Source organism: Phoca vitulina, unplaced genomic scaffold (assembly GCF_004348235.1).
Source record: "Phoca vitulina isolate PV1807 unplaced genomic scaffold, GSC_HSeal_1.0 scaffold3, whole genome shotgun sequence".
NCBI lineage: Eukaryota > Metazoa > Chordata > Mammalia > Carnivora > Phocidae > Phoca > Phoca vitulina.
Window position 1 is genome coordinate 207,746 of NW_022589706.1, and position 20,946 is coordinate 228,691.

General features: G+C 47.9%; 1 protein-coding gene across 8 annotated transcripts in view; it reads right to left on the reverse strand.

Annotated features, from left to right (window-relative positions):
- Positions 1-20,946, reverse strand: part of LOC116629395 (high mobility group protein 20A-like) — a 45,203-nt gene that overhangs the window by 17,967 nt on the left and 6,290 nt on the right. For 7 of the 8 annotated variants that reach the window (XR_004298743.1, XR_004298745.1, XM_032399701.1 and 4 more), the window contains exons 1-4: positions 11,318-11,528; positions 7,286-7,449; positions 2,551-2,630; positions 1,593-1,716 (exon numbers count right to left, since the gene is read on the reverse strand). Coding sequence is in view for 6 of the 8 variants with exons in the window: in XM_032399701.1 (XP_032255592.1) it covers positions 1,593-1,716; positions 2,551-2,630; positions 7,286-7,449; positions 11,318-11,345 (396 nt within the window). In the remaining 2 variants the exon portion in view is untranslated. Of the gene's footprint in view, positions 1-1,592; positions 1,717-2,550; positions 2,631-7,285; positions 7,450-11,317; positions 11,529-20,946 lie in introns of those variants that run through there. The other variant, XM_032399724.1, reaches the window with a different exon arrangement.

Genomic DNA, 20,946 nt, shown 5'->3' on the forward strand with positions numbered 1-20,946 from the left:
TGTCAGGGGGCACACAGCCTCAGCCCCATTCTTACAGGGACCTGAGTCCCATCAAGGGGACAGCTGATGATGGTGTAAGGCAGGGTTTTTAAAACTAAGCTTTGGAGGAGCTCCAAGCATGGCAGCTGGGGCAGGGAGAGGGTGGAGGATTTCTGAGATCATGAAAATAGCTCAGTGATACCCTAAAACCTTGGATCAGAGACTCTGCCTCTGGATGTCCCACCAGAGATGCGCTAGGCTTTGCCAGCACCCTGCTTATTTGCACAGCAAATTGTAATTTTGTCTCAGCCGCTCAGACTGGAGTGTTAGGGGGTTAAGTCACTGTAACAGGTGGGGACCTGCCCTAACCATCCTCGCCCAAGTGTAACCACAGTAGCTTTGCTTTGATTGGTTTGACATGTTAACATGTGTGTGATGGGGACACCTCCTCCCCACTTCTGATGTTTCCATTGGCTTAAACCTCCTGGCCTCTCCTGTACTAGCAGAAGAAGTGGCTTCGCTGAGTCATAAGCCAGGGCCAGAATCAGAGATGCTCAGTGGAGTCCTGCCTTCTCTCCCCTCCTCTGAGACCCGCTGTCTAGCTCTTGGCCACGGTCAGGGGCCTGCCCTGTCCAGGACGGCCAGGGGTTGTCCAGTGTCTGGGCACTGGATCTATTTCCCAAGTGGCTGTAAAGCTGGGCTGTAAGACGAGGGTTGATATGGACACCCCCCCACCCCAAATAAGGACTTCTCCCTAATAGTTAATTTGAACCACGGGTTTTCTGTGGCCAACACAAGTTGGAAGTGCAGAGGTTTAAAGACATTCATCTCAGGGTTATTGCATTTGACCCAGAGAAATGACACTCTGAAGGCAAGAGGCTGTTCTGGGAAAAATATGGGCTTTGGGGTCAGACCTACTTAGAGGGGGTTTGGGAAGGCTTCTCGTAGGAGGTGGCGTTGGAGCAGGCATGGCTTGACCAGTGTGGCTGACAAGTATAGAAGGGGGTGGCAGAAGTTGACAGGGGACACATTTGCCCTACTAAAGGGGCTTTGGCTGTACCCCACAAGTTGGTGTTTCCTCCCCTGTGACCCCAAGAACATACTGCGGGGGAGATTACAGGTGCTCTGTAGAAAGGGGGTTCCATGTAGAATTAGTTTGAGAACTGTCTCACCCTAGAGCTGAGACTCGGAGACTTTCATGCCCCCAAAGTGCTTTCCTCCATCTCTCCCTCCACGCCTCCCTCCACGAGAGCATGGGCCTCAAGTGAAATACTTTTTAAGTAAACAGAATCCTATTAAATGCTCCCAAAACCTTCTGCAGAGGGAAAGACCTATTTCACAGGACTTACTACAGAATTTCCCAAACTTATTTGACAACTTACCTATGTTTCGTGGGTTAGTCATTCTGCTTAACCCAGTTTGCTAAATGGTGGGTGCCAAAAGCAAGGGAGAACTGGCAATTGCTTTTAAGGGTGGGGTGAGAGGCATCTCATACCTGCTTTCCAGAAGGTTCCCTGTGGCTCCTGTGTGAATAGATGGGCTGGGTGGGAACAGCCCCAGATGGAGGCTGTTGGGGGCCACTTTCTCCTCATTCTATGCAGAAAAGGACTTACTTGCTTTTTCTCTTGAGACAGCTGAGCCCACTGAGCCGCCAACATCTTCGTGATTTCCGTAAATGGCAGATCCGGGTGCCTGGCCCTCAGCTGGCTCCTCTGCTCGTTTAGGAAGATCATGTACCTGTGCCGGGAATGGAACAAGCAGCAGCTCTGAGCAACCGACTGCAGGGGGCGGGGAGGGGCAGCGGGCCTGGGGGAGTGATTTCCACTTCCTGTTTTTTTTTAAATAAAAATAAGTAATCATTGATTTGCCCATAGTTCCAATCTAACCAGTGAATGGAGGTTAATTCAAGAGGGGGAAATACTCGAATGGCTGATTTATCCAGAGACTCATGAAAGACAAAGGAGCCAGAAGAGGCTCCCCAAGGTAGAGGCACGAGGCATGCCAAGAGGGGGCGGCAAGTGTGGGCCTCAGTTTCCCCCTCTGTGGAATGGATGTACATAATGCCGCCTGTCCACAGGGTTATAGGAGATGGAGAAGAAGGCCTTCACCCTGAGAAACATGGGGATAAAGGGAAAAGAGCAGAAGCTTCCAGAACAGCAGGGTGACCTGCAGAGCAGTGGGGAGTGACTGTCATGGGATCTGTTTTCTGCAGCTCAAGATGCCAGGGGACAAGGGACAAGGTTTCAGGGCACTGGGAGGGGCGTCTTGAGCCTTGATGGAGGTTAACTGACTCACCCCAGAGCACCCACATCTGCAAGCCTGGAAGGGAAACCAGACCTGCTTGGCCCCAAAGCCACCCCTTCTGGTCTGTGACCCACACGCAGCTCTTCTGTCCTCTCCTTTGAGCATCAGAACCTTATTACAGCTTAAAGAACTAACAACCCGCACCCCCTCCCTATGGTGTGTGGCCCCCCATTGGAAAACAGATCAAGGCTGAGATGGGGTCATGGCCAGGCCCTGCACACATGGCCACTGTATTAGCACACCGTCAGGTAGTCTGCCCCGTCTTACCCTGTCATAGGAGCACGGGGAACAGAAATATCCCTCGGTGATTTCCTTTTCTTGCCTTTGGGCCAGCCCCCTTTCCTTTTCTGAAAGAGAAATAGCAGAGAAAAAAACCTCAAGACTGTCAGTCATGATTTACCATATTCCCATCACAGTTTACATCAATAATAACAGGACACTAAAGTGTCCTCTCTGTCCATGTGGCCTCTCACAACCTAGCAACTCTGCAGAGTAGAGATGATCCCCTGAACATGAGAGGACTGAGGCACGGAGATTCGATCACTGCCCCAGTCCCCAGCAGGTGCGGGAGTCAGGATATTCCTTCTCATCCAAGCTGCAGAATGCTCATTGGGCATGATCAACAAAACAATGCAAGGTTTAGGTAACTAGTTGCACAGGGGGAAGGGACCAAACCTCGGCACTGGGGCGGGGGATGGGCAAGAGACAGAAGGTTAACACCTGAGCTTGACCGGAGCCCAGCCGGGTTCACATCTCAGTTCTGCCACTTACCTGCTGTGTGGCCTTGGGCAAATTAGGAACATCCCCATGCCTCAGTTTCCCCACTTGTAAAATGGAGATCATGATAGTCCTTACCTGTGGGCTGTGGTAAGGACTAAATGTGCTAATATTCGCATAGTTCTTAAAACAGGGCCAGGCACCCAGGAAGTACTCAGTCAGTGCAGGCTGCTATGATTGAACTCTCTCCCACTGAAGCCAGTCTTGGGAGAGGGACCCAAGCCGCAGACTTACTCTTCCATTCATTGTGTGTGTTGGATCCATCGACACTGCCTAATCCTAACCCTTGCTATCATCAGGGCTCAGTGCCTGCTCGGAGTCTAGATGGCTGAATAGGACACAGGCCTTGCCCTCAAGCAGCTCACGGCCCAGTGGTGGAGGCTGACTTGTATAGAAATAATTGCAACAATTCATTACAAGGGGTAGAGGTTATGGAATGACAACCTGGATGTCCTTGCACTCAGGGCTCAGATTCCAAGTTTTCTAAACCAAACATATGCATGTGCCCAGAATAGTAGAGAGAACTCAGAATGGGTCCTTGTAAACCTCTGTTTCAACTGTTCCAGCTTTTCTGTTCAAAGCTTCACCCCAGACATGCCCATTTTGGTCTTCCCAGGGCCAGGGGATACAAAGCTGGCCTGTGGCTCAGCAGGCTGCCTGGGCAGATGTGCTGGGGACTGAAGGACAGAGAAGGTCAGGACAGCGGTTGGCATCAGGGGGCTTAAGGAGCAGGAGGGCAGAGCTCAGGCCAGGAAGAGGCAAAGAGCCAGGATAGCAAACATGTGTGGTAATGAGATAGTGCCGCAGAGTACCTAGCAAGGTGCCAAGCATGCAGTAGGTGCACAATAATGACACTCTCCCTCGCTCCCTTCCAACGCACAGACTATGCTGATCCCTGGAGTCTGAAAGTGAAGAACAATTCTTTCAGGACCCTGGAGAGCTCCCAGGGCCTGAGGTCTGCGCTGATTTCCTGTGAGGAACACACCCCCGTAACAGTGGAGCTCGCCAAGGGCTTCCCAACATGCGCGCTCCCGAATGTGAGTCTCACATCCCCCCAGTGAAAGTAAATATTATCATCATCCCATGCCGCGGGAAGACAGAAAGGTGGTGTGATTGGCCACTGAGTAGCCGTGCCAAGCCGAGAGCCGGGAGCACGCCGTGGCTTCTGTCAGAGCCGTGCCTCCTGAGGGAGACCCCACAGCTGCCTGGGGTCAAGTGGGACGTGGGCCAGCTCACCTCTGCCCTGCCTCCCCGCCAGAGCTGCCCCCTTCTCTCTCCCTGCTCAGCTCCTCTGCTGTAGGACAGAGGGGAAGTTGTTTGTTTCCAATTAGAGGAAACATTTCCATGTATTTTATTGTACTTCTCTATCTCCTTGTATTATAAATCAAAAATCAAAATAAGTGTGCTTGTTTATAATTTTACTGCTGTCCTTGGCCCTTTGTTTCAGCTTCTTTATTACAAGAAAATCTTTCCTGAGTATTTTCTTAGTTTGCCCACAAACTATAGTCATGGAGACAGGGGCGCTTGGGATAAGCCACTCTGAAGCCTTTTGTTCTTCCACCATTTCTCACACAGGATTTGCACTTAATTGACTCTGCCCTAAATAGATCTGGCCATTAGCACATGATGTTACTGCGTGGAGAACATTCCCATCCACTTGAGGACACCCATTAAAAAGGAGAAGGCAGCGCAGAACATGGTGAGCAAGACAAGAGTGAAGAAAACAGCGTGGTTGGCAGTGGACAAGAAAGCCCACTTTCAGCAGAACAGAGGGTCGATTTTGCCATTTTGATTGTCAAAATCCAAGGGGAGAAATCCCTTCCGAGAGGATTCTTGACCAGCACAGACTTTTCATATTCAAATTGCAACAGACGGTGAATTTTGGATATTTGGTTCAATAGACAGAATTTTCTTTTACAGAAAAAAGCTCCTTTGGGAGTCAGCAGGGTGGAACAGAAGGTACTAGGGGCTGGAGTAACAGACACACACCCCCCCCACCCCCCAGCTCTGATGCACCGTGGGTCTGAGAGCTGCCCCCCAGCTCTGATGCACCATAGGTCTGAGAGCTATGCTTACCCCTGCAGCCCCTACTCCAACACAGAAGGCAGCACTGGGGCCATGAACGAGTGTTTGTTAAGGGCTAGCACAGGACCAGGCACCTAGCGGGGACTCTGCACACGTGTCTTCTCTTTGCCAGAGAGGGAAGACCTCAAGGACATGCTCAGGAACAGGATTCTACAAGGAGACTGAGCAAGCCTCAAAGAGAAAAACAGTTTAATTTATGCAACTTTTCATGTCTTTCTTTTGGGAACCAGGCCAAATCTCTGATGATGCTTACTTACAAGCATGTTTAGGAAAAGACTCTTGGTCACTGTGCGTTTTATAGTCAACTCCCCAGCAAAGTTTGGGTCCTGGCTATTTGCACGAGGGAAGTAGGGACTTAGTTAAAGGGCATGCAGGCCATCCCTCCCTACCCCACCGCTGCATCTGAACAGTGAGGACATTTATTACAAGATGGTACCTGCATCACACGGTTCTAGATACCATGAGAAAGGTTAAACTGTTAAAACCTGGGTCCCTGCCTTTAGATATCACAGTCCTCTTAAATCAGAATTCTAGTACATTTATTTCTGGAATAAACCAATACTACAAAAGAAGTGCTTTCCTTTTTTTTTTTTAATGGAAGGCTATTAGACCCCAGTGGCACCCCCTAGCCTAATCTCTCATCTCAACCTTAACCAGCTTTGCAGACTAGATGCCTCAAGGAGAATTGATGATTCTGTGTGGCAATGGAGGGTGGTGGTCAGAGCATGGATTCAGGAGTAAGACGGTCCAGATGCAAGTCCCAATGTCTCCACAGATTGGCTGTGGAACCTCGAGCACATTACCTAACAGCACATGGAGATGCCAGGTCTTCCCTCGCTGGCTGTAAAGGTTATATAGGCTAGGAAGGGTGCCAGGGCCCGGGAAGCCCGTGGGGTGACTGTTACTGTGATTGAGGTCAGCCCTCTTGTGTTCTAATCCTGCTCCACTGCCTTCTGCACCTGTTGCCTCCAGAAAGTCCTTAGACCTTTCTGAGCGCATCTCCACCCAGAAAGTGGGGCTGGCTTGTTGTGACGGTCACACGAGGAAGATATACACAAGAAAGTGCCACCATGATTGGGATTTAGCTTTGGCTTAAGGGGAGCCAAGCCTGAGTTAAGCTCCTCACACATCTCTCTGTGGCTGTGGCAGACACAGCCAGTCATCTCCGCAGTATCCATTCTACCCTTCTTTATTAGGAATTGAACCTTGATATTTAGCTGGGCACATGGCCACCCGGAATAAATATGTTTCTCAGCCTTCCTTACAGCCAGGTGGGGCCGTGTGACTAAGTTCTGGCCAATAAGGGCAAACTAAAGTATGGTATGCAACTTCTGAAACATCTTCATAAAAGGAAGGCCTCTTTTTCACCTCTTTCTCTCTCATGCTGGCTGGATGCAGACATGAGGACTGGTGCTCAAGCAGCCACCTTGGACTATGAAGCAGCATGCTAAGGATAGTATGGCAATGAGATGGACAGAGTCTGGGCCCTTGTTGGTTGTGATACCTCCGCAGTGCCCCAAACCACCTACCTTTATATGTCATTTACATGAGAAAGAAACAACTTTCGCTGTTGTCTAAATCACTATGACTTGGGGGAGTTTTCTGTTATGTGAAGCTGAGCCTCATCCTAATGCATACAGAGGGTTATTTTATTTTTGTGTTTCTAAGCAGACCTGGTCATCTCTCTCTGGTACTGTTACAATAACAAGGGAAAGAGAAAAAAAAATCATTGTGTACCTATTATGGAACAGACCCTTTGGTAGGCGACAGTTGTTTAGACTTCAGAATGGATTGGGCTATCTCCATGTGAGAACTGCTCACCTCACCCCAGAATGTTCACCAGCGACCCCAAGTTTCCTGGAGTGGCTGGGCTCAGGAGCCAGACTCTCTGAGCTTAAATCCTGCCCTGCCATTTACTGTGTGACCCTGGGCAAGTTCCTTGACTTCTCTGTGCCTTAATTTATCCTCATGGAAAAGTGGGGGTAAAAATACCAACCTTGCAGGGTTGAGAGGGTTCAGAGACAAGGCACAGGAGTTCCCGGCCCAGAGCTCAGAACACAGGAAACATTAAACATGCAACTGGTAACAATGCTGGCCCAGCACGTGAGCCCTCCGTGCCTGGCCTGGGTATTGCACTTGCCTTTGGCTCCTCTGTGTCCTGCTCCTTTGGGTCACCCTGCTTGGCCAGCACGACATGCTGCATGGGCAGAGATGCGGGGTCCCGGCAGTGGGTGCGGATCACAGAGCATCCTGGGGGCAGGCCACCTGTCTCATCTGGAGGTGGGAGAAGGGGGTCTGCAGGTGCTGAAACAGGAAGAAATGGCCCCATAAGGTCCGAGGTACTGAAATCACCGCCACCCCCTGGGTCCGTCTGGCACAGGCACTCTGTAATGTGACACGTGCATTTTCAGATGCTCACAAGTGACAGCGAACTCTGGAAACCGGAGCTGGTGGTCACTTTTCTGGGGCACAAACAGTAGCCACACAGAGGAGGTGGTGCCTAGAAACAAGGCAGGCTCCAGTGAGCTGGCAGACCTTTTAAACCATTTAAGCATTGAAAAATGGTTAGGGCGCCTGGGTGGCTCAGTTGGTTAAGCGACTGCCTTCGGCTCAGGTCATGATCCTGGAGTCCAGGGATCGAGTCCCGCATGGGGCTCCCTGCTCAGCGGGGAGCCTGCTTCTCCCTCTGACCCTCTCCCCTCTCATGTGCTCTCTCTCTCTCATTCTCTCTGTCTCAAATAAATAAATAAAATCTTTAAAAAAAAAAAAAAGAAAAATGGTTAAATGTAAAAAAATATCCGTTTATAAAACCAAATACCCAAAAGCCACCATCTGTTGCAATTTAACATTTTAACCATTTAACCATTGTTAAAAGTGTGGGCTCTAGACCCAGACCATCTGGGTTCAGACCCCAGCTCCCATGGATGAGCTTCACGTCGTTAGCAACACGCTTCCACCGCAGGGACTACAGTCCCCGCTGCACATGTTGGGGCAGGATTCATGCCCCATTACACCACAGGTGTCGACAGGATGCTTGCTGTGCGCTGGGCATGCACACACCAGTGCACACAACAGACAGCAATCCAGTTCTCCTGGAGCTGACCTTCTGGGGAGTGGGGATTAGACTAAAACTCGTAAAGTACAGCACAGGGCACTTAGGAGGCTCTTATTCTGGTGGCATTTTAAATCGGTGTGTTAGCAGAAATCTATCCCTCAGGAATGTCGACTGTGGCCAAGTTATCCCCTGATCGCATTTTACAGATGGGAGGGAAGTAGGAATGGGACGCTGTATAGCTCGGGTCTAGTAGGTGCATGCGCGGACGACCGTGCTTTCTCCTACCTACACACACGTGGGGGCCGGTGTGTGGATGGGGAAACCGAGGTACAGGGAAGCGGAGTGATTGTCCAGAAAAACCCAGGTAGGAAAGGCCAAGTGGAATCTTGAACCCACGTCTCCTGGCTGCCAGCCCAGTGTTCTGTCCTCCTCCCCTACCTGTCCCAGCTGTGGCTCCCCATGCTGAGGAGAAGGTTACAGCTCTCAAGGTGTGTCCTCAAGTGTGACCCCATTAGTATCCTGTCTTAATTAACAAGCCACGGTGGAGGAAATGCCCCCTGCCAAACTGTTCCAGGCACCAACTCGTCCGAGAGTGAGGAAAGGCAGGAAGGAATCACTGACTTCCTCTCAGCTTCCAGGGAAGAGGAAATGTGGCAAATAGTGATGACCAAACCCAGAGTTCCAGAACTTTCCTGGCCTGTCCCCATTTCCATAGCCACATGGCCAAGGTCTTGTAATCATTCACTGTTCTATTTGTTTTGTTTTGATTGAGATGGTATTTTTGAGTCATAACTCATGGGTATGGCTTAGAATTCAAAGGGGTATCAATGGGGTAATGGTAAAAGCTAGAGCTAGCTCGCCCCTCTCTCATCCTGCAGCACCCAGGTCCCTCCCTGTTAGGGCGCACTGTTAGGGGGCATGTCACATGCCCTTCCGGAGCTAGTCTGTGCATTTACACACACTTCGTCCCCCTGCACAGTGGCCAACTAGTTGCACTGAACTTAATTTGCTTCTTTTGTTGACTATGCTTTGGAGCTCCTTCTGCTGGCCATTTAGAGCCGCCACATTTTTTGGGAAGGCTGCATCATATTCTCAGTGTGGACGGGCCACTGTGCATTTAGCAGCCCCTGGTAACAGATGCAGGTTATCCCTGGTCTTTGCACACATGGAATCACCTGCATGTGGTGGGCTCTCTAGGAACTGGATTGCGGGGTCAAAGGGCATGTGTGGTCCAGAGATACCAGATAGACCCTGGCTGGCACATTCCCTTCCATGGGGCTGGACCCATCTCACACCTGCCAACAGTGTAAGACTCACCTTCCTCCCGGAGATCCCTGCTTCTGGGCCCAGAGATGACAGTCCCACCACCTCCCTCTCTGCTCACATCCCTCTAGCGCTCCCTTGACTTCGGCATGAAGTCCAGGTCCCCTGGCCTGGCATTTGAGGCTCCAGGAGGCTGGGCCTTCATGCTCCTCCAGCCCCACATTCATCCAACTGATATAAAGGACACTGAAAGGTAGAGTCAAAGGGAGGGTCAATAGACCCTTTACGTGTATTATGCTGTTTAATCTTCAGCATGGCTCATCACCATGGTGACATCCACGGCGGAGAAGGAAGTTCAGGGAGGTCAGTGACCTTCCTGACTGCCCACAGCAGGGTAAGAGCAGATGGGACCTTCCATTTTGGGCTGCCTATCCTTTCCACCTCCCTAGCCACCTTGCCAACAAACAGAAATCCTATCTCATTCAGTATCACCTGATTTCAGACACCCTCACTCTGCTGGGCCCAGCCCCAAATGTCGCCTGGCTTGGCCCCTTTCCAAAGGCCCAGCACAATGGGCAACAGAGAGGAGCCCATTTGGGAGTCAGCCGTAGGATGATTTATTCATTCCGGGGACAGACATATTACCAGGGTCGGACAGAGTGCCAGGCCCCAGGCAAAGGCTGCAGAAACAGCAGTGGACAACAACACGGACTACACAGAGCTCTTGGTTCACACAGTCTTAGTTCCCTGGAGGACAAAAGCTATGGTGATTGCTCTCTCTTTGCTTATGAGTAAATGGAAGCTCAGGAATGCTCTATGATGGCCTAAGGATCTCCAGTCCAGAGACAGGCTGGGCCTACCCCGGAGCCCTGGCTCCCACTGCAGTGTGCAGTGGGCACACCTACAAGTAAGCTAGAATGTCCGGCTCTGCCACCTACCAGCCATGTCATCGCTCAGTGCCTCGGTTTCCCCACCTGTAAGATGGGAAGGGGCAGTGAAGATTGAGGCTGTTGTTACAGGGCCTGGCACCCAGGAAGCAGGCAATAGCCAAGAGCCAAGAGCTCCTATTCTAAGTCAAAGTCGGCTTTGGAACCTGAGAATACCTTCTGGGCATTCAGCTTTAGGCTCGAATGCCACTAGCCCTCCAGGGCCAGAAACACATTAGCCGGGAGCAAATTAAACCATTTTCACTTAATTGTCCTGTGAGGTTAGGAAACGGGATTTTCTGCAAAAGGGAAGGCTCTGGACAAAACCCGAACCTTTCCAGCATCAATTTCAACATCTGCGCGCTTGGCAAGAAGCTCTGGCACCCACAGAACTGGGTTCCAATCCTGTTACGCCCTAAAGACCCACGGGACCGAGATCAGGTTACTGAACGCCTTGCATTTCTCACTGTGGAGATGTGACAATGCCTGCCCCCAGGTCGCTGGGGGCATTACGTGGGACAGGTGAGCACAGGTTCGCTGAGCCAGAGCTGGAGCCCGGCGACGCAACTGGGGTCATCCGCTGACTGCGCGCGCCCGTGTGCCCCAAGCAGCGCCCGGGACCCTGTGTGGCGGCCCGGAAAACAGGCCAGCTCCGGAGCCCGGGCCGCACCCGCTTCCGCACTGGCCGCCGCGGACAGCACCGCAGCCAGGCGGCGGGAAGTCCGGACGGTCACCTGTGCCCCGGGACGCGCGGGGAGTGGACCGGGCGGGGCGCAGGCTGGGTCACGTTCCAGGGCCTGGGCCCGCCAGGCGTGGGCACCCGAGCCGCGGGGCTGGCTGCACCGGAGCGCGCCCACCCCCGACGACCTCCGCACTCCCGGGCAGCGGGGCGCGCGCGACGGGGAGGGGCGCAAGTTCAGCCACTGACCCGCAGCCTGGCCGCCGTCCCGCTGCATGTCGCCCGCCCGCCCGGGCCGCCGCCCCGCGCCTGAGGCTCCGGTTCAGAGCCCCCGGTGCGCCCGCCCGGCGCCCCTCCGCTCCGCCCCGCCGCTGCGGGTCCCCGGGGCGTGGGCTCTGTCCGCTGGGAACCGCGTCGCGCTGCCAGGGGCCTGGGCGGGTGCGCGGGGCCAGAGTCCCAGCCGCGCAGGATGCCCGGAGCTCCGGGCTTTCCGGGCAGCCGGGGACTGGGCGGGGCCAGGGGGCGGGGCGGGGGCGGGGCGGAGGGCCGGGCGAGCCTCTCCACGCGCCCCCGCTTCTTGCTGAGCCTGTCACTCCGCCCGCACCGCAGTTATATAAGTGCGCCCAGTTGACGGGGAAGAGCCAATCAGCGACGGCTCATCTTTGAATGATGTATTTTAATATTTCCAAATCACACCAGAGTACACAACGCATTATCACTATGGCGAAATTAGAAAATTCAGAGCAGTCCCTCTCCTGGAAGCTAGCTCTTCAAAGCCAACCACCTGTTAACCCATTGGTGCTTCCCTTACATTAAACATGTTTTTTTCAAAATAAAATTTCTAAACATATAAAAATACCCGCAAGCTCCAACTCTCCTTCCATTGGCAACACTTCCAAGATCTTCCGGTCTGTGGCAGGTGACAGGAAGCGGTCAGGGGCTTCATACACTCTCTGGGTAATTCTGAGGTTGCCTATGGGAGGGCACAGCCCCTAGAGCCGGACGGTCTGGTTCATCAACCTACCTCTGCTGGGTGACCTTTGGACTGCTTACTTCATCTCTCTGGGCCTCAATCTCTTCATCGGTTAAATGGGGACAGTAATAGTGCTTATTATTAGGCACAGTTGTGGGATCAAAGAGTTAGTGCTCCTAAAGCACGACGGAGGCACTCAGTAAATATATCAGTTATTATTTCTGAGGTCTTCTGCATATGTCAAGGGTAATGAGCAGTACTTATGTAACAACAGATTATGGTTTTTTCCTACTCCGCGAAGTTCCCAACTCCATTTCCATGTTTTCTTTTTAACCAACCAAGGGCTTCCACAAATAAGTCAGGAAAGCTCTCTGTTCCTCAGTTTCTTCCCCTGTAGAATAGAGGTAGTATTAATAGCATCACAGGGATGTTTGAGGATTCTATGAAATGCTGTAGGGGTGCATGTATATAGGTTTGCTATTGATCGATACTGCTGATAACTGGCTAGCCATCTAAAAAGGGAATAGATTCCAATCTAGTAAATAGAAAAGTAAACTCTAGATGGATTAAAGACCTAAATTAATAAAGCAAACAATAAAAACCACACAAGAAAACGTTGGCATCCCAATAGCATGCTCAGATAAGAAGCTCTCAACAGCAATACCTTGTCAGATGAAAATATTGAGATGGGGGATTATTCATACTTAAAATGCCTTGCTGAACTCACAAGAAAATCAGGGGAAATACCCAAGGACCACACCCTTCCCCACAAAAAGAGGAATAATCAGCCCAAACCGGAGTATGAACCCAGAAGTCTGGCTTCCACTGGGTACAACCACCTGGGACAGGAGCTTCAAGTTTGAGGAACTCGGGCGGGTGCCATGGACCAATGAACAAATCTGCCCATATCGGCTGCCTCTGGTGGAAAAACCGAAGATGATATAAATAAACAGTCTCTCCTGTGAATGCGTAGCCAGAAGACTGCTCCCATGTATGTCTGAGGATCAAATCTGTACTGTCCGGCAGGGAAAATCTCACCCATCAAGCTAAATTAAAATAGCTACAGGTTAGTAGCGCACCCTGGAGCCTAGAAGAAGCCAATGCAAACTGATGAATCACTAAATTCTACCTCTGAAACTAATCATACAGTATATGTTAATTTGAATTTAAATAAAAAATTTAAAAAAGAAGCAAATGTAAATGCTCTCTGGAGAACAGTATCTTCAATCCAGGCCTATCATTTTGTACAATAGATGAGCCCATAATAAAAATGAAAAGACCAGTGAAGGTGACTCCATACCTATGAGAATGTGTAAACTTAAAAGACAGAGCATAGCAGGTTGTGGTGAGGATGTGAAGGGACTGGGGCTCTACACATTGCTGCTGGTGATGCAGAATGGTGGAACCACTTTAGAAAGCAGTTGTCCGTTCTTAAAAAGTTCAACATACATTTCCACACGATCTGGCCATTACATTCCTAGGTATGTGTCCCAAAGAAATGAGGGCACATGTCCATGCAAAGGCTTCTACACAAGTGTTTACAACAGCTTTATTTGTAATAGCCTTGAACTGGAAACATTCCAAATGGCATTAATAAGTGACAGGAGAAAGGACCTGCAGTCCTCCCGTGCAATGCGGGGCTCCTGAGCAATAAAGCCATACTCCTGGCACATGCAACGACCTGGACGAAGCTCAAAATAACTATGCTTCGTGACACAAGTCCAGAAGGATGCCAGGGACCAGGGCTGGGTGTGGGGGAGGGGGAAGGGGTCACCAAGGGGCTCTGGGAAACTTTCAGGGGGACGGATGCATTCATTATCTTGATGGTACTCATGGTTCCACAGGTGTATACATGTGCCAAAGCTTCTCTGCATTTTGTGTATATGAGTTTATTCTAGACTGATTTTACCTCAATTAAGTTGTTACAAAAATATAATTGACAGTTTTAAGCAAAAGTAATTATACTGCACTTTAGAATTTGTAAGAAATATGGAAGGAAAATAGCACAAAGTAAAGGCTGTGTGAGGGAGTCTATGTTATTGGAGTGAGACCATGATAAAGATGCACATTATAAGGACGCCTGGGTGGCTCAGTCATTTAAGCGTCCGCCTTTGGCTCAGGTCATGATCCCAGTGTCCTGGGATCAAGTCCCACACCGGGCTTCTTGCTCAGCAGGGAGTCTGCTTGTCCCTCTGCCTGCCGCTCCCCCTGCTTGTGCTCTCTCTCTCTCTCTGACAAATAAAATCCTTAATAAGAAAAGATGCACATTATAAATTCTAGAACAACCAGTAAAAAAATAGAATAGTGGGATAGCTGTTAATAGAAGATATAAAATGGGATGCTAAAAAGACTTAATTTGAAATAAGAAAGGGAAAAAAGAAACACGAATAAAGAACTGGTAAGAAAAATGAAAAGCAAGTACTAAAGTGGCAGACTTCAGCCGGACCCTGTGAACAATTACATTCAGGGTGAATGGACTCACCACCCTGTGGAAGAGGCAGAGACTATCAGACTGGGTACATAGAAGGACCCGATGAGGTGCTGGCTGCAAGAAACTCTCTTTAAATATGAGGGAAAAGAGGCTGACAGGAGAAGGGTGGGAAAACAGACCATGGAAGACCTAAGGATAACGGGTTTCACAGGGCTACGTGAATATCAGACAAAACAGACCTTGCGACAAGGAATAGTGCCAGAGATGAGTCACAGTGGCAAAGGGCCAATTCATGAAGAAGCCATGACAATTTTAAATATGTACATCTGTATTAATAAAGCTCCAGGATACACGAATCAAAACTGGCAGAACCGAAAGGAGAAACAGACAAATTTGTAATTACAGTTGCAGATTTTTGGACATCATTCACTCTCTCAGTAATTGTTAGAAAAAGAAGATAAAAGTCAGTAGGTATATAAGGAGATCTGGAAAGCCCCATCAATCACCCTGACCTGGTTGACATTATGGGATCCTCTCCCCAATAATAGCAGAAATTGCATCTTTTCACGTGCGAATGGAAAATTCACCAAGATAGACCATGTGCCAGACAATAAAATACATCTCAAATTGAAAGCAACCCAAACCATACAGAACCATGTTCTTTGATGGCAGAAATGTTAAATTATAATTTAGGAACAATAAGATGTCAGAAAATCTCCTGAATATTGGGAAATTAAGTAACACATTTCTAATTAATACATCAAAGAAGAAATCAAGAGATTGATTGGAGACAAAATATTTAAAACTGAATGATAATACACATTGTGTCTATAAAATGGGTGATGTTTACTTTACAGGGTTAAAAAAAACCCGGAGGCTAGAACTACAATACTGGACAGATACCTCGTAACCTGGGAGAGCAGTGATGGAGGTCAAACCGTTTATTGTTTGAGGCAATGGCTGAGATTTTTTTAAAAATGATTTCATTTATTTATTTATTTATTTTTAGAGAGAGAGCGTGTGCATGTGGAGGGGTGGAGGGAGAGAAAGAGAGAATCCCTAGCAGACTCCATGCTAAGCCCAAAGAGGAACTCTGCATGGGCTTGTTCCTACGACCCTGAGATCATGACCTGAGCCAAAACCAAGAGTCGGAAGCTTAACCGATTGAGCCACCCATGCACCTCTGATGGCTGAGATATTAATTAAAGCTTTGTAGAATAAATATGGTAAGATTTCTAGGTTAAGCACTGAAAACATGGAAATAAACTATATAACTTTCAAACAGAGGAAAATGGAATAAGAGCAAAAGCTCAAACAATCCAAAAGAAGAACAAAAAATGGAGAAAAAGGAGAAGTAAAGAAAAGCAAGACAAGTAAAAAATACAAAATCAGATGGGTAGAAATAGCTCCAAAGATACCGGTTGGTAGTCACAGCTGCACAGACAAACAAGTCAGTGGGCTGGGTCAGAGAGTGTCGTGTGGGCAGCCGTACAAAACCCACCATACGCTCTTTGCTTGGGATGCACCTCAAGTGTGAGGAAGACTGGGGGCGGGGGTTGAAAGTCAAGGGATGGATGAGAGTATACTAAGTAACAGAAAGCTGCAGTAGCTTTAATATTGGACAAAATAACATTTAGATCAAATCCTCATGGAGGTGGGGGGAACCTGGGTGGCGCAGTCAGCTGAGTCTCTGACTCGGCTTCGGCTCAGGCTCAGGTCGTGATCTCTGGTTATGAGATCAAGCCCTGTGTTTGGCTCCACGCTCATTGCGGAGTCTGCTTCAGACTCTCTCTCCTTCTCTCTCTAAAATGAATAAATAAATCTTTTAAAAATCATTAGCATAAAGAAGATTGCTACCAGATAATAAATCCACCAGCAAGAGACCACAATTCTAGAATGCATGTGTTTCCTATGAAGCGAAGACAGAGCACCAGAAGGAGGAGCTGAGGAATCCGCATCTCAGTGGGGCATCTCGACATGCCTCTTTCCAAGGTTTTGTTTGTTGTAATAAAATATGCATAACATAAAGTTTACCATCTTTTTTTTTTTTTAAAGGATTTTATTTATTTATTTGAGACAGAGAGAGCATGCAGGAGCAGGGTGAAGGGCAGAGGGAGAAGCAGACTCCCCGCTGAGTGGGGAGCCGGACGTGGGGCTTGATCCCGGGACTCTGGGATCATGGCCTGAGCTGAAGGCAGCCGCTTAACCAACTGAGCCACCCAGGCGCCCCTGAAGTTTACCATCTTAACCACATAAAATATACAGTTTGGTGACATGAAGCACGTGCACACTGTTGTGCAACCGTCACCAGCATGTGTCTCCAGAGCTTTCTTCCCAAATGGAAACTCTGTCCACATGAAATGCTACCTTCCCATTTTCCGCTCTCCCCAGCCCCTGGCCCCCACCCACCACCCTACCTTCTGTCTCTGTGAGTCTGACTGCTCTAGGACCTCCCTCACGGACGTGGAACCATACCGTGTCCTCTCAGGAGTGGCTTATCTCACTCAGCATGTGGTGACATGTGTCTGGATTTCCTTCCTCGTTAAGAGTGAATAATATTCCTGTGTGTGTGTGTGTGAATCATGTATAATTCATCCATTCCTCTATTGATGGACACCTGGGCTGCTTGCACCACTTGGCTGCTGTAGCTAATGCTGCTGTGGACATGAGCGCACGACTTTCTGTTCAAGCCCCTGTTCTCACTTCTTTCGGGTGTGGACTCAGAAGTGTTATCGCCGCATCCTGTGGTGATTCTCGGTTTCATTTTTTGAGGAATCCCCAAATCATTTTCCACAGTGGCCGCACCATTTTATTATATTCACGCCAACAGTGCACAAGTGTTCCAATTTCTCCACATCCTCGCCGACACTTGTTATTTTTTTGGAGAGCAGCCGTCTTAATGAGTGTGAAGTGTTGACATACCTCTTAATAATTTATAGGCCAAATTGCAAAAAAAAAAAAAAAATCTGGTAAGGATAGAGAAGACTTGAACAACACAACTAATTAGCTTTATTTATTTAAATTTTTAAAAAAGATTTTATTTATTTATTTGAGAGAGAGAGTGCATGCACAAGCAGGGGGAGGGGCAGAGAGAGAGAGAGAAGCAGGCTCCCAGCTGAACAGGGAGCCCGACTCAGGGCTTGATCCCAGGACCCCGGGATCATGCCCTGAGCCAAAGGCAGACGCCTCACCGACTGAGCCACCCAGGCGCCCCCTAATTAGCTTTATTTAATGAATGTAAACAGAATCTTCCACCTATCATATAAAGAACAGTTATAGTTTTAATAAAGATACTATTTATGGCAGCAAAATAAAATGAGAAATACATCTGCAGACAGATAGGCAAGACCTTTATATAGCTCTCTATCGAAAGATGTTTAACAAGACCTATGTGAATAGAGGGATTCATCAGTGGGAGGACTGGATAGAAGACGTCATATCTCTCCAAATTGCTTGATAGATTTAATGCAGTTCTGATCAAAATCCCAATAAGGTTCTTTGCAAAATGCGCCTTTCTTTCTAATTCCAAAGTGTATATGGAAGAGCAAAGGGCTGAGGGAGGGCTTGCCTGGGCAAATATCAAGACTTACTATAATGTTGACATGGTTATGACAATGTGACAGTGACACCAGAGACAGACAAATAGACGAAGGAACAAAATAAGCAGACCATGAATGCCTGGACACCTGATGTATGTCACAGTCCATACTGCTGCTCCCTGCGAGAAAGGACGGAGTTTCTAATAAGCAATGCTTGGACAACTGGCTATTCCCAGGAGGGGAAAAAATGAAACAGGACCCTTGCTCTCACTGTACATAAAGCTCAACTCCAGGGGCATTAGTTTCAAAACCAAAAAGTAAAACTTGAAAACACTTAGAAGGGAATGTGAGAGAAACTTCTTAAGGACTCTAGATAGGGAGGAATTTCTTAAAACACAAAAAAGCACAAATCATAAAGGAAAATATTAAAAATGTGGATTATGTTAAAATTAATATTTCTACTCACCCAAAGGAAACATAATAGAAAATGGCAAGTCCTTACCCAAAAGGAGGTACGTGCAAAAACGTATGCCCAACAAAACATTAATAGCTGGAAAATATAAAGAATCCCTGAAAAACAATAAGAAAAAGACAACCCTCCCCCACCAAAATGGGCAGGATACGTGAAAAGGCGTGTTCATGGAGAGAAAGTATGAAAAGCCAAAAACAGACAAAGAGCCTCTGTTAGAGAAATTCACAATTGAATTGCTCGGAGACACCAGTTCACTCTCCCAGGGCCGGTAATAACCTAACATCCAGCTAAGACTGTAGGTTGGCAAAGATGCAGAGGATCTGGATTTCTTAGAGACTGTTGGTTGGATACTAAATTGGGACAAACATTTTGGACAACTATTTGGTAGTGTCTTGTAAAGATGGAGATGTTCCCGCCCCATGCTCTAGCACTTCCCATCCTATGGTGTAAACTCTAGAACACTGGTTCTCAACCAAGGGTGATTTTGCCTTCTCGGGGGACATTTGGCACTATCTGGAGACATTTCATTGTCACGTCTAGGAGGAGGGTACTAAGGGCATCTAGCAGGTGGAGGTCAGGAACAGCAACCTCTACAAAGGATTATCCTACTTCTGCTGTTGAGAAACCTCTTGTCTATGTGCATCAGAAGATACGGATGCAAATGTCCATGGTTGCACTGTTTAAATTTAAAAAAAAAAATTGCCAGAAAGTCTATTCCCAGTTCAGCCACATGTATCAAAATGGATGAATTTTTAAAAACTCAGTGCGAAGTAAAAAGGAAAATGTGGGAGAATATATATAGGTATGATACCATGCATAGGAAATTAGGAAAAAGATAAACACGCACAGAAAAATCTTGAAGTAATGAATCTGATGGCAAGTTCCTATGTAACAATTACTTGATGGAATCCTGTCCTCTGTCCAGCCCCTGTCCTCTAAACGGCCCCTAACATTTCTTACTATGTGAGGGGACTATGATCACCTGGAGCTCTCTCAGGTCCCTAATGGGGTTATTGTGTAGGTATAATTTCACTGGTTTTTTTGGTGTGTGTGCCTTTTTTTTTTTTTTTTTTGAGGCAGTATAAAAATGCAACTGACATTTTTGGAAACCCCCTTCCTGGGCTTTGGAAAATACATATGTTATATATATTACTTGGCACTCTTGAAATATTTTCTACTAAAAATATTTTTTAATAATTGGAAATTTCTCTATTTAAATGTATTTTATAAGGTCACATTTGCTAGCCAGATCACGGGAATAAACATGCATAGCAGCTGTCTGAGTTTTCTTGTACTTATAGGAAAATCTAGGCTACATCTACTGTCTAGGTGCCATGGAGACCATCTAACCAAGAATGAAACTCAGAAGCTATATTAAAAAGAAAAAGAAAGTGACAGTTCTATCTACGCATTTGACTACACAACAAGGTTGTTGTGTAGCAAAAGATGCCAGAAGCAAAATCAAGAGGGGAAAGCAAGATCTGGAAAAAGTGCTTGAACCCCGAGAACCAGCAGACAGTTCTGTCTGTTGAGAACATTTAAAAATGGACAAAAGAAAGCAGACTCATAAATATGGAGAACAATCCTAAAGAAAATACGATTTTATACATACAGTTTCCAGATGGGAGGGAGTGGGGTGATGGGAGAAACAGGTGAAGAGGAGTAAGAGGTACAAGCTTCCAGTTATAAAATAAATGAGTTGCAAGGATGGAAAATACAACACAGGGAACATAGTAATCCTGTGATACTGTTGAATGGAGATTACACTCACTGTGGCAGGCACCCACTAATGTGTAGAATTGCCGAATCCTTAGGTTATACACCTGACACTAATAGGACATTGTATGTCAACTATACTTCAATAAATTAAAAAAAAAAACCTGGAAACAACCCCTCCCCCCCAACAAACGGACTAAAGAAAAAGCCCCAAATACAAATGGACAAAGGGTATGAAGACAATTTTCAAAAGAGCACGTCTAAAGGAACATATATATTCACGTTCTCCTCAGTTTCCCAGGAGGCAAGGAGATGCATACTAAAATCACAAGGACATATCACTTCGCACCCATAAGGGCGGCAACGTCCCCAGTGCCGAGGCATCTGCTGATGATGAGGAATTCATGCACTGGGGCAGAAGGGTGACATGTCACAGAGTCCTGGGAAGGTAATCTGTCAGCATTGATTAAAATAAAAGTGTATGCCTTCAAACCAGCAATGCCCCTCCTGGGAATTCATCTGTGGAAATAAAAATACTGATACTGGCCAGGATATTTACCGCCCATGGTTCTCAGCTGGCGGGGGCGAAGGGGATGCCCACATGGTGGGGTGTCATCAGCCTTTCAAAGAACGAAGCTAGTTCCTTCTAGATGCTGGCGGGGATTTCAGTAGGTGTTGGTGAGTGTGAAGAGTAAGAAGCAAATAAATGTGATTATATGATGGATTCATTTTGTAAAACAATGACCC